The following is a 17533-nucleotide window of genomic DNA, read 5'->3' as shown; positions in this document are numbered from 1 at the left end:
TCACTTAACATAATGTCCTCCAGGTTTATCCATGTTACCACAAGTAACAGAATTGCCTTGTGTTTTTTAGGGCTGTATAGTATTCTGTTGTATATATGGACTACATTTTCTTTATCCATTCATCTGTTGATGGACACTTAGGTTGCTTTTATGTCTTGACTATTGTGAATAATGCTGGAATGAACATGAGAATACAGATATCTCTTTGGCATTCCTATTCATTTCGTTTGGATGTACACTCAGAAGTGAGATTGCTGGATCATATGGTAATTCAATTTATAATTTTTTGAAAACCTCCATAATGCTCTCCATAATGACTGTACTAATTTGTATTTACTCAAACAGTGTACCAGGATTTTTTTCCCTCACAGCCTTGCCAACATTTGTTATCTTTTGTCTTTTTGATAGTAAACATTCTAAGAGCTACGAGTTGATATTTCATTGTGGTTTGAATTTGTGTTTTCCTAACAGTGATGTTGAGCATTTTTTTTTCATCTGTTTGTCTTCTGTTGGGTATTTGCATATCATCTTTTAAGAAATGTCTGTTCAGGTCCTTTGCTAATTTTTTAATTGGGTTATTTACTTTCTTGCTATTGAGTTGTTTGAGTCCCTTATATGTTTTGGATATTAGTCCCTTAACAGATACATGGTTTGCAAATATTTTCTCCTAATCCATGGGTTTCACTCTTCTAATTGTTTCTTTTGCTATGCAGAAGCTTGGTAGTTTAATATTTTCTCATGTATCTATTTCTGCTTTTTTTCTGTCTGTGACTTTGGGGTCATATTAAAAAATTCATTGCTCAGATCAGTGTCCTGGAGCTCTTCTCATGCATTGTCTTCTACTGGTTTTACAGTTTCAGGTCTTACATTTAAATCTTTAAAACATTTTTGTTGTTTTTTTGCTTATGCTGTGAAATAAGAGTAATTTTATTCTTCTGCATATGGATATCCAGTTGTTCCCCTTTATTGAAGATACTTTCCATTTCCCATTATGTGTTATTGGCATCTTTGTCAAAAAATCAATTGGCTGTAAATGTGTCAGTTTACTTCTTTCTGGGCTTTTTGTCCTTTTCCATTGGTTGATATGTCTGTTTTTAGGCTAATACCATGCTGTTTTGATTACTATAACTTCATAATATATTTTGAAATCAGGTAGTGTGATGCCTGCAGCTTTGTTGTTTTTGCTCAAGGTTACTTTGGCTATTTGGGGAATTTGTAGTACCATAGGAATTTTAGGATTTTTTTCCTGTGTCTGTAAAAAAATGACATTGGAGTTTTGATTGGGATTGCATTGAATTTGTAGGTCACTTTGAATAGTATGGACATTTTAACAATACTAATTCTTCTAATCCATGAACATGGGATATCTTTCTATTTATTTGTGTCATCTTCAATTTCTTTCATCAGTATTTTATAATTTTCAGCATATCAATCTTTTAACTCCTCAGTTAAATTTACTTGTAAGTATTTTATGGCTTCTGATGCCCCAGGAAAGTATGTCAGCTGATGTCTTCAAAAGTAAATGTTGTGTCAGAGACAGGGGCCAGGACAACTGTGTAATATTCATGGCCTTAGTGTTGGGTCTTTATGACAGGATTTTGGCTGTTCATTGGACCTTTGTCTTTCTTCAGGGTTTGAAATATGAATGATTCAAGTTTTTGTATGGTGCACTATGTCACAGTAAGCATTTTAAACCTTATTATAGGTTGTTTTTAGATATATACATTTGAGATAATTTTAGTTAAATATAAGCCAAATATTTCTATATCCATTGATTTGGTGACTGTCCTGAGTTTGTGCAAAGTTCAAAGTCAGGTATTTTTCTGGCAGCACATGCTATTGAAATGTTCATTCCACCTGTGAATACTGGTCACCAATTCAGCGAATGCTTCCTTGAGGTGAATTCAGCAATTGTGCAGTGTTTTCACTTTCTCATTTACTTCCACATGTCTCTCTACTAACTTCCTTTGGCAAACATAAACCAGAAAACATTCATTTAAAAGGAGATGACTCAGGAAACAGTATCCTAAATGTAAAGAGAGTTAAAACAAGAGGGTAGATAACGTTTGTAAAAGATGAGAGAATTAAGTCATTTAAGCCAGTGAGGAAAGCAGCTTTTAGATGGAATATTTAGAAAAAAAAAATCATGGTTAGTATTTGCTTTATGTGCAATGTCTAATGAAGTTGTTGGCGAAATAAGATTATGAATTAAAGTAAGCTTTTTCTTGAAACTATATAAATTTTAAAAACTCACATTTTTAGAATTGTAATCCGTGTATCTTTTCCCTTTTTCAGAGAAAAGGTGATAGGCTCAGGTTACATGCTAAGGCTAAGATAAATCTTCTCAGCTTAGATGACAGAAACAATAATTTAAATTGTATTTAAAATGTATTTAAATACAACTGTAGTTGTATCACTTTGTATTTCTGTTAAGCAGTGCATTTGAATTATTCTAAAATAAGTGGTTATTCCTGAATTTTCTTTATATAGCCGTTATTTTAATTATAAAACTTTAAACTTTAGAAACAACAAATTTCCTTAAAATAATGACATTTTAGAAACATTATCTTTAAGAAGAATATTAATACAATTCTAAAGAGTTAATAAAATAACAGAATTTTATTAGATGATAGCAACTTAAAAATAATTTCTAATTAAGTAAAATATGAATCATTGCAGTGTCTTTTCCAGTAAACAAGCATTTAAAATATTTTACAGTTTCACATTCTGTGTAGGGCTTGCACAGCTGAGTTGAAGCACAGACTAAGAACTTCTAATGAGACAATTAAGGTTTTTTTACCTTTTATTATGAAAATATTTTCATTCCATAAGTTCTCTCTGTGTTTTTAAAGGTACTGTAAAAAAGAAAAAACAAAAAAACAAAAAAAAAAAACAAAGAAAAAAACACTAAGGAACAATCTTTGTCTTCTATTAAGAACATTTAACAAAGGGACCTGAGGAAGTGTTTGAGCTGAGATGTGATGGGGAAGGGCAAGGGGCAGTGAGTGGTTGGTGGACAGTGGCCCAGGGGAGAAAGGCACTTTGGAGGACCAAAAGGCTGGTGGAAGGAACAATTGTGATAATACTGGAAAGCTCACAGTGGGCTTGGAGAAGGGCACATGTATTTCTTAGGGTAGATGTGTATCAGATATGGCTGAGACTTGGCTGTGTGAGCTGGTGCCAAATTGAATGTCATGCATACTCTGTGATCTGAAGTTTTGTGAGCAGAAGCACAATCTGATCTATCTTTTGCTATGTATCCCTGGTAGGAGTGTCTATTCCCTGATCCTGGACCTTCTGCTCATTTACCTGGGAGAAATGGATACTGGTCTTATTACTCTTGGATAAGTAAGGGAGAATCACGTTTTGATAACCTTTTTTAATGATAGAAGAGAGAATGGAGGAGATGCTTTAATACTGACAATATGCCTTTATTGATGAGCGAATAAAGGTACTCATGTGGGGAAGTCCATCTAATGTTTTAGATTTTTTCCAGATCTCATTATAAATAAAATTCTATTAATCTAGATGTCTTTAGTTCAGATTTGATACTAAAAATATAGTGACTAAGCTAAATTAGGCATCTAGACACTGGGTGCTGGGCTAAGGTGAGTTTAGGGAAACAAGCCAGCACCAAGAGAACCTTGCTGAGGGTTACAACATTAGTTCTTTGGAACGCTGCAGCGATTTTTCAGCCTCAGGGAAAAGACTTTTCTTAAACAACTAGTGTCAGAGGACTGTGGTAGAACTGCTTAGACAAACTTGGAGAACAAATTTTCACGAATAAACTTTTCAAGAATGTTAAAAACATTTACTTAGAGATAATGGATATGCTTTCCTCACATCATCATTGGTTTGTTTATAAAAGCAGGTCTTTACTTTTCAACATTGTTATATTCAAATATTTGTTGTAACAAAAGTGCATTTCTTTACAATTATTCTGTAATTTGTAGTTAATTCAAACTTCCTTCTATCATTTAGACTGAATTACTGATGTTTTGGCAACTTCGGTGATTTAATAATTTTATCATTGTTTATACATCATTTTTCTTCTCTGAACATTGAGCATGACTGTGAATCAGAGTGTAACATTCACAAATAATTATGTTCTTATGCTTTTTTCTGTGGGAATAACAATATTTATGGTTTAGGAACAAAGTGTATTTGCATGAATATATTTATCAATGAAAAGAACAAGCTGTTTACTTGTAATACATATTTATATATGTGGATTTGTAAAATTTAAAGGAAACTATTTCCTTTAATACCTTTTTTTAACAAATAGGGTTTGTGGTCATTCTGGAGAATATACAAAAATAAAGTATTTATCTTGTTTGAAAGCAAAAAATGTGATTTAGAGGGAGATACTTTCGCAGACATAGGGTTATAGATAAGCTAAAAAGTTGTTGACAGCTATTATAGTACAAGTTTTCTTTCACCTAATCAAACGTCTTTTAAAACTTCTCATTTCCTAACTTGTTGTCTTATAAAAGTGTTTTCATAAAGATGTTGACTATTGGCGGGGCGTAATGGCTCACACCTGTAATCCCGGCATTTTGGGAGGCCGAGGCAGGTGGATCACTTGAGGTCAAGAGTTCGAGACCAGCCTGGCCAACATGGTGAAACCTCATCTCTACTAAAAATACAAAAATTAGCCGGGCATGGTGGTGCATACCTGTAGTCCCAGCTACTTGGGAGGCTGAGGCAGGAGATCACTTGAACCTGGGATGGGGAGGTTGCAGTGAGCCGAGATCATGCCACAGCACTGCAGCCTGGGTGAAAGAATGAGACTCTGTCTCCAAAAAAAATTTAATAAAAATAAAGATGCTGACTATAGTGAACTCATTCCCCTCTTTTGTTTGGGAAGTATCTGGACACATTTGGTTAGGTCTGAGTGAGAGGCACGATAAGGGTCAGAATTGCGTGTGTTATTATTTTGGCTGTGTTGCTTGAGATATTGCTAAGGCTCCTTCCTGTTTGCATGTTCATGTATGGGTTTTGGTAATGGGGACCCCTGTCTCACATTCTTAGGAATGGCCCAATAATCTGTGTGGATACCCTCTTCAGAAACCAGTAACAGCCTGTAAATCTTTTGAGATAGGGCTGAGCTTGCACACTTTAGCTGACTTAGCTTACCAGGCAATAGACACCATATGCATGGTGACCTCTCTAGTGTGTTTAGATGTTTTATTGACTGACCCTTAATGCCTTACCTCTCATGATGTACATCATTGACCCTGCGAACTTGTAGCCCTCAGCTAGACTGGCACATCCTGGCATAACACATTTCTCTGTCTAGTAGTTTGAACATCACATGAAGCAAACCCTTACTAATTTGAATTTCACCAACATCTTTAATAAGAAATTAGCTCAGCAATTATTAATGTAAATGAAACTGAAAAGGGGAGTAAATTAAGATATAATTTTAGAAAAAATATTCAATATTTATTCAAGTACAAGCATGCACAAAGGACCATAAATTTTTAATCTGAGCTTAAATTTCTGCATGTCCTGAGTAGTTATTGATACTGGTGGGCTTGGGACGGTCTCTAAGACAAGACTATTTCTTTAACCATTGGTCTATAGTTCTAATTTATTTTTCCTAAATCAGGCTGACCTGATTGTATTGACTTTTTAAAAAAAATTGTAGAGAGATATTGACGTGGTGAATGATTGACCTTCAGAAATTACCAAGTGTGTGTCTGCTATAGCTAAAACAGAGGCTCTGTGTGTATATGTGTTTTCAGCAGCAAGTACTCTTGAGGCTGTTAGTATTTTAGTCCCCATGGATTCTTAATAGAAGGACGGCTGTTCCATTATCTTGTACAAATATTTGGCAATGGAATTCCCTTATTTACTAACTGTGAGTAACATAATATTTTTAAACCTCCAATCACTGGGAAAGGAAAAATAAACAACTGCCATAAAGATACTTAGCACTGAAAGTTTGCAGAGTTTAGTATTTGACAGGATAGAGACTGGAGTTTATCATTTATCATTTAGTGAATGTAGGCCTTTCATCAAACTTTTTGTTTATTAAAAGTATTGGCTATGTAGCATGTAGATAGGAGTCAAAAGGCACCATGTTTTAAAAATATTAAAATGTCCAGTAAAGTATGTTATATTTTGAAATAACTTTTAGTTGGGGGGAGATGAATCACAGGTTGTATCAATTTTACAAGATAAGCAAATCTGACTTTTGTGGTTTTAAATCATGTTGAATGTTACTTATGAAAAAACTGTCTGAGTTTTTAGTTATAAATTCAGAGAACAGTAAGTTAAAATAACTTTTATATTGTTTATACTTTTTACTTTTCTTTTAGTGTAGCAGATTCTTGTTGAGGGGGATTCTGTGATACTTGGTTAATTATCTGCTTGCTTGCACAAAAAAAAAAACTTATGTAAAAGTATTCAAGGAAAACATTACAATTCTTTTAATGTAAAAATTCTTTTGCAGCGGCATTTATATAGAAAAACAGTTTGGAAAACAATTGCCTTTTCTATTTGTGGTGAGTTAGATATAGGGTTTTTTGTTTTCTTTAGATAATATATATCATAGAGTCCTCTCTTTGTAAAGTTGAAAGGAATGACGGTGTTAAGTTTTACATGTAGAGAGTATATTTTCTCTAAACATGCTCTTAGTAATTGAAAGTATCTTTTCCTATGTTTTTCAACTGCTTTTACCAAGTTTAATACTTTCCAAAATATAGGCACTCAATAAATTGATTGGCTTTGTTAGAGAAGATTGCTTTTTTGCCTTCATTAAATGAATAAAAGTTAGAAATGAAAATTTTAAAAAGTCAAGTTTCCCCAAAGTGAAAATCATTGGAAATATTTAATACAAAAGCAAATATTGTCTTTTTAGAAAGTTTGTTAATACCCATTATTAACAATAAAGAAGTAAAGATGTAAAAAGAAAAAATTCACTTTTTCATTCATTGAGAGGCAATAGAATACAAATAAACAAAATTCAGACTATCATTGAATGAAATTGACAACAACAGAATTCTAGGTTCTATGATTTTGTGACTGAAATGAACGAACATGGAAAATAATTCAACTTACACTGATTTGAGCAAACAGTATGTATAGGTTTTTTTTTTTTTTTTTTTTTTTTGAGATGGAGTCTCGCTCTATCAGCAGGCTGGAGTGCAATGGCACCACCTTGGCTCACTGCAACCTCCGCCTCCCAGGTTCAATCGATTCTCCTGCCTCAGCCTCTCAAGTAGCTGGGACTATAGGCATGTACCATCATGCCCAGCTAATTTTTTTTTTTTTTGCATTTTTAGTAGAGATGGGGTTTCACCATGTTGGCCAGGATGGTCTTGATCTCTTGACCTTGTGATCTGCCCACTTTGGCCTCCCAAGTGTATAATTTTAATGGGCAATATTGCAGAAGAAATTCACATTTCAAAGCAGGGTCTAGCCTGGGTATACATTTTTTATATTTTTGTTATACCATTTCTATTTTGAATTACTGAGGATACATTTAGGGAAAAGAAGACTGTACCTGTGTAGTTAGAATATTTCCAATCTCCACTCACCTCCTTTACCTCCCATAACCCTGAAGTATAATTGTGCCTCTTATGATTTTCTGTGTAAAACATATTTAAAGTCCTTCAGCTACCAAGTCTTTTCTCTTTGGTGTCAAGGCCTCCAGAGGTCTATTGTTTGTTTTAATTTTGTTTTTACTTTTATCAGTGTGCTCCAAGCACGTAATTGAGAGAGCTAATTTAGTTCCAAAAAGCTTATGATGAAACATTGCAGTCATTCATCCTGGCATTTTCCACACCCAAGAGGCAATTGCTTTCAATTTTGTTTGAGCAGATTCCTTTGGAATTTACTTCCATATCTCTAAATCATATATTTATGTAACTCTTCTTTTAGTTTTTAGTTTTGGGCACTATCCATTGGCTTCCCCTTATGGAAGATAAAGAACTGGCACCCTTTCCTGCTGTGCCTCACCCACCATACTTCCTATCTCACCTCAACCCAGACATTTCATAATTTTGGTTAGATTGGTGTTTACATGATTATGACCATGTAAATGCTGTTTACAGCTGGGTCTGATAAAGTACTGGGTTTACATTTTCTTTCTGGAACGATCTGTTGTTTTTCTTGAAATTCATCAATTTCTTTGTTTTGTTGCTTTACGTATTTATGTTTAATTCAACTGTGAATTACTTCCTTCTGGTGTAAGTTTTTTCTTTATATAGTCAAATATATTGGGCATTTCATCGGAGATATAGATATATATATATATCTATATCTCAGAGCATTCTAGACCTGCTCCAGCCTAGGCCTCCTGAAGCTATTGCTTCAGGTAGTAAAAGGATATCATAGGATATCCTTTTACTACCATTCTGGAATTTCCTTTGCCTCCCTTTTATTTTAGACCCTCTGTTTCCTGGATTCCAAGTCATTGTCCTTCTCTGTTTAGTCTCTCATTTTAGGAAGCATGTCTTCCAGTAATTTCCGGAAAAAGCATTCATAGGAAATTTTTTAAAGGATATATGCCTGAAAATGGCTTTATAAACCCTCATGCATTAATTCTGATGGCTATACGATTCCAGATTGCAAATAACTTTTTCCTCAGAATTTTGAAGACACTCGTTTGCTGTCCTTTAGAAGTCCACTGCTATTTTGGTTTGATTTGTGTCTTGAACCTTTGTAGGAAAGGTATGTAAATTTGACCTTCAATTCTGTGTTTCTAGTACTGTACTTTGTCATCTACTATACTTGCTGTCCCCAATCCTGACTCTATTTTAGTGTCTCCACTTCCTCGAGCATCTCTATTGGTGAAGGTAGGGTAGTCACCCTGCTGCATAGGATGGGAGAGGGGCCTGTGTTTGAAGGAGGTCTAACTTCTTCCTAAATGGTGTTTTCAACAAGTTCTACTCTCTTTATCCCCACCTCAGGGCTGCCAATACCTGAGTATTTTGGGGACTCTGTGATGTGAATCAGGTCTTCCCACTATTGCTTTAGCATTCAGCTTTTGGGGGACTGATGAGAAATTTGCCACTCTGCTCTCTGCTTTGCACTTTTCCAAAATATACTCGCTATTGTCTCTTTTTCCTTTTTTCAGTTTTCTCTGGGATTATGCCTTTTAACATATCCCTTTACTATTGTTTTAGTGAAGTTTCAAAGGGAAGAATGAATAAGGGCAAGTGTTAAATCTGCTTTCTTTAGGGGGAAATCCTAGGGGGTGATGGTATCAGGGAAGCAGATCATTTTTATAAATAAATGTTTCTTCAAGAAAAGGGCCTTCCTTGAGATTTTACTATTTTGTCTGTATACATATAGTGATGTGAATAACTTTAAAAGTTGGGGGGATTAATCCTCTTTGTTTCTACGAAGGGATGCATTTACCCACACGTCCCCAAGGGCTTAAATAGGAAGGTGGGTGTCATGCCCTTCCTTTCCTCCTCAGATACTTCCAGTGGACAAAGGGACTAGTAACATGTCATTCTGGTCATTCTGTGACCAACCTCAGTTTGTTTAAGATAACAGACAAATTGATTTCACTACTTTTAAAAAAGAAGTTGTGTTCCCCACCCTCCACACCCATCCTGCTTTAGTTTTGTAATAAAGATGTTTTGGAAAATACCAAAGACAGTCTCACTGGACAGGGATTTTACTAAAAGTTCATGTAATAGCCTTTGGGATTAGACACCTTTTGTGGGGGTGACACTGATAGTCTCAGGAGGATGAGCAATTTTATACACCATCATTCTCATCTTCTAATCCTAATTACCTCTACTCAGGAGACATATATTGAGTGTCTGCTATGTGCCAGGTAGTGTGGTAAGTATTTAAAACACAATGATAGCTCTTGTTCACGTGCAGTTTGTGCTCTAGTAGAAATTATGATATTGTTAATAATGGCTACTTTTTAGGAAGTGCTTACAAGGAAGCAGCACTTTACCTTATGGAATCTTTTGCACAGCATTGCAAGGTAATTTTAACATTCTCACTTTACAAATGAGGAAACTGAGGTGTGGTTTGCCCAAGACTAGCCAATGGATATGTCAAGTAGCCAAAATCTGAAGCCAGGTCTGTTTTATTTCAAAGCCTATGTTCTTCCATTTTTACAGCTTTTTTTTTTAAGTCAACAAGACAATTTCACGTACATTGTTTTATTTAATCTTCTATTACCTCAAACATGAAGGCGCTCATCTTTGAACTGGAAGTTATTTATTCTCAGCTTCAGTGACTTGGTGAAAAAATCTCTGATTGATTACATCATTTAGGGGGTGTATCCTATTATCAGAATGCTGTGTTAGATGCAATTTTTTTTTTCGTGAACATAGGTTTAGGAATAAAACTTATTTGTGGAAAACAAGTTTTAGTTGGTCTGTAGTAGAGGAGCTTAGATATTTTTAGGAACTCTGTATTGAACAATTTTTCAAAGCAAGTAAAATAATTTATAATGGAAATAATGACATTCTATTTTCCTTTATAGACACACATTTATTCATTCTTCATTCGTTTAAAATGTTTAGATGGTAGTAGCTTGAGATGGGGAGAGTCTGCACGTTACTCCCTTTCTTTCACTTGTAAATTGTGTTAAATGTTTAAAGGCATACTGGATTATTATAGCATAATCTACAGAAAAGACACTGGTAAAAGAGAGGCAATATTTAAAATAGAAATGTGTAGGCAGAAATCAAGGGGAGTCAAATGTTAATAAGACACTCAAGGTTCAAATTAGAGGAACCCAAGGGAATACTGAAATTGGTCTTAGTTGGTAAACTGGTCATTATTTCCACTGACATTCCACCCAATATCTGCTGTGTGACAGGTGCTGCTTGGGCACTGGGGATAAAATAATGTTTAAGAACAGGATCCTTGCCAGCCAGAACTGATGATCTGGCAGTGGAGGGAGCACTGTGACTTATGAGTAGGACAGCCAAGTGGTTTATATGCTAAAGTCTCTGAGACCTGAAATACAGCAGACAAGGAAACCCCGACACACAGAGGGAGGGAGAAAAGTAAAAAAATAAAGAATAGGAGGTAAAATACTGGAAAACAATAATGAGGAAGACACTGCGGCACACTGCAGAGAATGAAGGCTACATACGGAAAGAGAGGACAAGTCATTATGGATGGTGTTTCACAGACTAGTACAGAATAGCATTTTTATAATGCTTTCCATTTTCCAAAGCATTTTCCCATATATCAAATCTACCTTGATGGCAACTGTAAAAGGGGGTTCTTTTTTTATCTTTATCAGATAGATAAGCAAACTGACACAAGGACAGTTAAACGGTTTGCTAAAGGTCACACAATATGTTTCAGAGCTTGTTTTGAACTTAAATCTAACTCCAAATTCAGAGCACTTTTCATCATTCTAGAAAGAAAACCCACTAGGAGAAGAGAGGGTGAGTTGCTTTGCAAACTAGACTGGTACAGACCATCTCATCAGATCATATGCATTGGGAAAGCAAGAAACACGAGGAACACTTGCTGCCACCATCGGGAGATACATACCTGTTCCCAGTAATGTTGAAGACAACAGGTGTTTGTGTAGTCACATTGATAGGGATGTACACTTCATACCACAACACAGCTCAGCAGGAACTATTGTTTAATTCTGGGCTAATTTTGTTTTATTGAAATTAAGATTAGCATCATGCTTTATAGATGCTTCAAATCTAGCTCTTAAACTAAATAGCAGCTGAGTGATTCTCAGTGCAATAATCAGTATGAGAATGACTTTATCAAGGACTCAGATCTCACCACAAAAGAAAATTTAGGGGTAGATGCAGATGGTCTCTTTATCCTGTATCAAGGATGAATTTGACATTTAATGTTTTCCTTGGAATTAGAAGACTAGATGTTTCAGGCTATAGCAGTAACAACAAAGAAAAGACAGCTGACCGTGAAGCTGCAACATCATTTTTAAAATATTTTATTTGAATCAAATTTTAAACTTAATTTATTCCAAGAACATGTTATAATGTTGTTGAAACTTGTCTTTTCAACATCAAAGTCAAACAAATCAGTGTTCCTGAGTGTTAGTGGAATAAAGAAAAAAATTATTTTGTATGGGAGAACTGGCATCATATGAAACCATTGGAAATCTGAAAGATACAGTCACTTTGGAGTTTTCCCAGAGTTAAGGGTGTCGAGCTCATAGGAAACTTAGCCCCTGCATACCAATCACAGGCTACATTTGCAAACTGATTAATGACTCCAAGAGGCAGAAAATGAGAGACTATTCAAGTACGATTTAAAAAGTTATATAACCGGTCAAGAAATTTACATGGTTATCCTCAAGGCAAAGTCAGGGCATTTCCTCTTTTCTTTATAATCATCATGCATGTCCATGTTTTATTGATAAACATATCTTGCCTTTTCAGGGATGCTTTGGTTTTCATTGTAGCCAGACATCAAATATGAAACAAATTTAGGTTAAGAATCTGAGAGAACAAAAAATGTCTCATAGTTTAATTTTTCTCTGGAATCTCACTCTCTCTAAGGGTCTTTTCGTATCAAAGATTAGAAAAGTGATCCAGTATGTAGTTACTGAACATTTGGTCTCTTTGTAACATAAGATGCAAATATAGTATTTTTTATGTCTAGAAATCTCTTAAGTAAAGCATTAAGGAAAGTTTGGATAAAAATTGGCTTGAAGTACTATGCTCACAAAATTTCTTCTAATCATACTTTCAAGGCTGAAATCTTTAAAGTAAGGCCTAGAAATAACAATACTTTGAAATGATATCTGAGTATATTAAAGCTGACCATGAGTACTATGTATGCCAAAAATAAAAGTAGCTTGCAAAATGAGAGCCCCTTAACAAAATAGTACTTTATCCTTTGAACCAACACTTATTTTGAAACTGTGTTATTGTCTGAGAGATTATGCAGTTATATATTCTTTATTTTTTATATGAAAGAAATATGAAGGAAGCAGATTAAAACTAATGGCAATGATTTATATTTTTAAATCATAGGAGGTATGTTATGGTAGTAGAAAATCAGCCCCATTTTCTATATCTTATACTCCACTCCCCCTTTTATTAGCAAATATTATGAACAAAGAAACTTTAAGTTTGAATCCTGATGGCTCACAATCCTAATTCAGTCCACTTTTTCCATTTTCTTGCCTTCAATCTACTTCTGCAATCTTTTATTAGATTCATCACACCTTGCTTTTCTACAGGTCATTTTTTCACAAAATTGCCAGAATTATGTTTTTATAATGTACATTAGATCACACCACCTGCTAATGGATTTGAATTACCCATAGAATAAAATCCCAAATCCTTTCCATGGCTCAGGATGATCTGTTTCTTGGCAGGTCATAACGTCTACTTGCATACCCTGTACCCCATCCCACTCTTTCTGTGTGCCAGTTACCATTGCGTTTTTAACTAGCTAGCTCACCATGTAAGGCCACATGACACTTGGTATTTCCTCTTCCTGGATTGCTTTTTTCTGAAGTCTTAACAGCATTGCTTCTTTCTTGTCTGTACTGACTCATTTTAAAGATCACCTTTATAAAAAGACCTTCCCTAATCACCCAGGCCAAGGTAGCTCCCAGTCCTACTCACTATCATACCTTTCTACTTTGTTTGCATTTATTCTTTTACTTAACAAATACTCATTGAACACCTATTATGTGATGAGGAATGCAAGAAAGTACCTGCCCTTAGTGGAGCTTTCAGTCCAGTGAAGGAGGCTATTCACAAATCATCACTACCTGGTACTCCCTCCCTGACCTCCCACTGTAAATAGAATGGAATAGTCATAATTGCAATGAAGTTTTATTCCTGCTGAAATTAGTAGGATGATTTTCACAGAGCTCGTTCTTTCTCATATTTTTGCTGCTTGCCTCTGTAAAATTACCACCACAACTGGGCAAGGTATGACACAGGAACACAGCCACAGTGATCCAGTCCTCTCAAATTCATTATGCACATTCTTGTGAAAGTCACATTATCTGCTGTTTGTGTTAATTTTCTTGTTTGTAAAAGGAGGTAGCCTTATCTATTTTTCACAGGATTCTTGAGTGAATTAATTGTGAAAGTACTTGATAAACAGCACTATCCAAAAGTTGCTGTTTTTTTCTAATCATAATAATGGTTTTCAATTCCACCCTTGGCTATGTGGGCTTCAAATCTACACTTTTTTTTTGAGACAGGTTCTCCCTCTGTCCCCCAGGCTGAAGTGCTGTGGCATGATCATAGCTCACTACAGCCTCAATCTCCTGGGCTCAAGTGATCCTCCCACCTCAGCCTCCCAAAGTGTTAGGATTACAAACGCATACCACCATGCCTGGCTAATTTTCTTTTCTTCTTCTTTTTTCTTTTTGTAGATATGGGGTCTCTTTATATTTTCCAGGCTGGTCTTGAATTCCTGGGCTCAAGTGACCCTCCTGCCTCCCAAAACCCACACATTGAGATTACAGGCCTGAGCCACCACACTCAGCCGAATCTACATTTCTGATACTTAATATCAGAATGTTAATTTTTTTAATAAAATAAAAATTAGATTTTTTATGTTAATAAAAATAAAATTAGATTTTTTATCTTCCCACAGAGCTATTTACCCCTGACAATTTATCTGCTTTGGTGAAATACATCATTCTCCTCCATTCTAAATTCAATGAGTCTAATGCCTTGTCAATTTTCTTTTCCTATACCTTTTAAAATGATTCTTTTCTGCCTGTTTGCAAGGCTACCATCTAAGTTCAGCTGCTCACTTCATGCCTCCTCTTGTGCTGCCTTCTAAGGGATCTTCACCGTCCCCCTTAGCCTTCCTTTTTCCAAATCATTGAGCACTTTGCCTTTATTTTATCAGTTTATAATGTCATTCCCCTATTCAGAACCTTTGAAAGATGCTACCTTAATGCCTACATGTTGGATTTAAAATTCACTAGTGTATTATTTAAAGCTCACCATAATCTGGCTTCAGTCCATCTTTCACATTTGATCTCTTCTCATTCCCCTTTCTGACCACCCCACTCCACCTAGATGGATCTGTTTCCTGTTCCCCGATTCTTTGCTTGACTTTGCAGCTGACTGCACACTTGTTCATGGCTTTTATTTGCCTGGTATTCTCTCTTCTCTTCTTTGTTCCAATCCTCTTCACCTTTTGGAACACTGCATATTTCTCTATTTCATAGGAATCTTGAATTTTTATCTCCATTCCTGTTTTTGACACTGTATTCAACTTCGTGTTATTTTTTTGCCTATGCATGCCTTATCAGAATTTTGATATTCTTTTCTACATCCCAAGTGCCTTCCCCATAATAGAAACTTACTATATAAAGTGTCAACAGTAGTTGAGATTTTGTTCTATGTTGTGCTTTTTCTAAGAATGCAAAGGAAACCTCCCAACCCCCATTGCCTAGAAGAATGAGTTAAAATCTTCTCATGGGGCAGAGCATTGAACTTCTTGACTTCACCTCCTCCACTTTGAAAGGAATTAGGTCCCCTTTCTTGGAGAACTTGGTTAAAGTTTATCAAACTAGAACATGTAAATTATTATTTATCCTAATGAAAGTAGTGGCATTTATAAAAGATTTTTCTCAGGAGATGGCTAATAAATTAGGGCTCACTGAGATGAATATTAAATGTTATCTGCAGATATTTCTAAATTTGCTGATAATTTCCCCATCTGCTTCTGAGGGGCTTCATGAAAACTCGCCTCTGTTTTCTTGTTCACTAGGTAAACATAATACCAAGTCTGTCTTTGAGGAGCCTATTTTATTTTGATACTATAATAACAGCATACTTTTCTGTTTTTCTACAGTACTTTGGAAGTTTGCTTGTCATTTTCTGTGTAGAACTGGCTTGTGGCGTTTGGACATATGAACAGGAACTTATGGTGAGTTCAAAATAGATATAATCACAATCTAAAACAACAGTTCAGCCTTTTAAATTAGATACTTGTATTAGTTCATTTTCACACCACTATGAAAGAACTGCCCAAGACTGGGTAATTTGTAAATTAACTCACAGTTCAGCATGGCTGGGGAGGTGAAGAGGAAGCAAGACATCTTCCTCTTGGAAGATGAATCATGGCAGAAGGTGAAGAGGAAGCAAGACACCTTCTTCACATGGCGGGAGGAAGGAGAACTGTTGATCGAAGGGGGAAGAGCCCCTTATAAAACCATCAGATCTCTTGGGAACTCCCCCACTATCAAAAGAACAGCGTGAGGGAAACCGCCCCATGATTCAATTACCTCCACCTAGTCTGTCCCTTGATATGTGGGGATAGGGGGATTACGACTCAAGATGAGATTTGGGTGGGGACACAAAGCCTAACCATATCAGTACTTTAGAGTAATTTAGGCACATGATTATTAATTTGAATGTTTATGCTACATGATAACAGTTAATAATCCCAATACTTCTGAAAACTAGCATTTTCTTTTCTGTGTCTAAAGCACATTTCCAAACCATAATTTGTAAAATTTTATTTGGTATACTCTGTATATGTCTTTAATTCCACAGGCTGCTTAAACATGGGTATCATAGACTAAATATAGTATATGTTCTAAAATAATTTTACCAATTTTGAAGTTAATAATAGAAAAGATTCACATTCGCAGATGATTAGTTTGAAAATTCTTGAACACCTACATAAAGCCTTATAAAATGCTGACTGCAATAGTGAACAGATGACTAGGAAGCCTACATCTCCTGTTTGCGACAGGCAGAACCATTTTCCACCTTAAGTAAGAGATGTATTTGAAGTGTGTTTAGCACAATCTAGAAACACTCTCACAGTTCCACACTTGGCTACTTGAAAATAGCTATTCATCATTTTTTATCTTTTATTTCAGCCGTTGAAATGGCTGGGACAACTTTTATAGCTAGCATAAATGAGCATAACATTTCTCAGTCTTAAGATTTTTACTAGTCATGTTTGGCTTACCACTCGCACTTTACCCTTGCACTCACTGGGTATTATTACTTATTAACATTTGCTTACTTCATTGAGGGAAATTAGTGCATTTACTGCTAGTGATGTGATGTCGAACGCTTTTGCATGTCTGTGAATGCTGGTTGTTTTCATGGAGGGAGGCCAGACTTTTTCCCCATAAACTTTGTAGAGTAATTCTGTTTTAGTAAAATGGTGATTTTCCATGTGTAGTTCTTGGGCCATCTGCAGTAGGAGCCACCCAGGATGATTCTTAAGAATATGCATTATTGGGCTCCAGCCAAGATGTGCTCAATCAGAATGGAGGGGAAGGCAGGGAGGAAAGGGCAAGGACTGGGCATTTGCATCTGTGACAAGTTCCCTGGTGCATCTTCAACATTTTAAAATTTAGTAACTCTCTAGAAGAGAGAAAGATTATATTGTATTTGTTTCAGAGCGAAGAAAGTCATTTGGCAATTGAACAGTAAAATAGAAGTCATTTCTGGTGCTGATGTAGTCTTCAAAGATTCTTTGGTGAATCTACTATTGTGCTTGGAGACTGTTTTGAATACTAAGTAGTAACCACAGACTAGTGGCTACTCTACACACTCCAATTTACATGTCAGTGGTGCTTTGGCACACTCACACATATGTATCT

The 17533-nt window shown here is 35.5% G+C and overlaps 1 protein-coding gene across 7 annotated transcripts in view; it reads left to right on the top strand.

Moving 5' to 3' along the window:
* TSPAN12 (tetraspanin 12) overlaps positions 1–17533 on the top strand; it is a 69481-nt gene that overhangs the window by 26808 nt on the left and 25140 nt on the right. For all 7 annotated transcript variants that reach the window (XM_054495642.2, XM_063667795.1, XM_054495641.2 and 4 more), the window contains one exon: positions 15763–15837. In XM_054495642.2, coding sequence (XP_054351617.1) covers positions 15763–15837 — 75 coding nt within the window. The remainder of the gene's footprint in view (positions 1–15762; positions 15838–17533) is intronic.

The sequence above is a fragment of the Pongo pygmaeus genome, chromosome 6, assembly GCF_028885625.2.
Source record: "Pongo pygmaeus isolate AG05252 chromosome 6, NHGRI_mPonPyg2-v2.0_pri, whole genome shotgun sequence".
Taxonomy (NCBI): domain Eukaryota; kingdom Metazoa; phylum Chordata; class Mammalia; order Primates; family Hominidae; genus Pongo; species Pongo pygmaeus.
The sequence above is the reverse complement of the archived record's forward strand: the minus strand, read 5'-3'. Positions and strand labels throughout refer to the sequence as shown.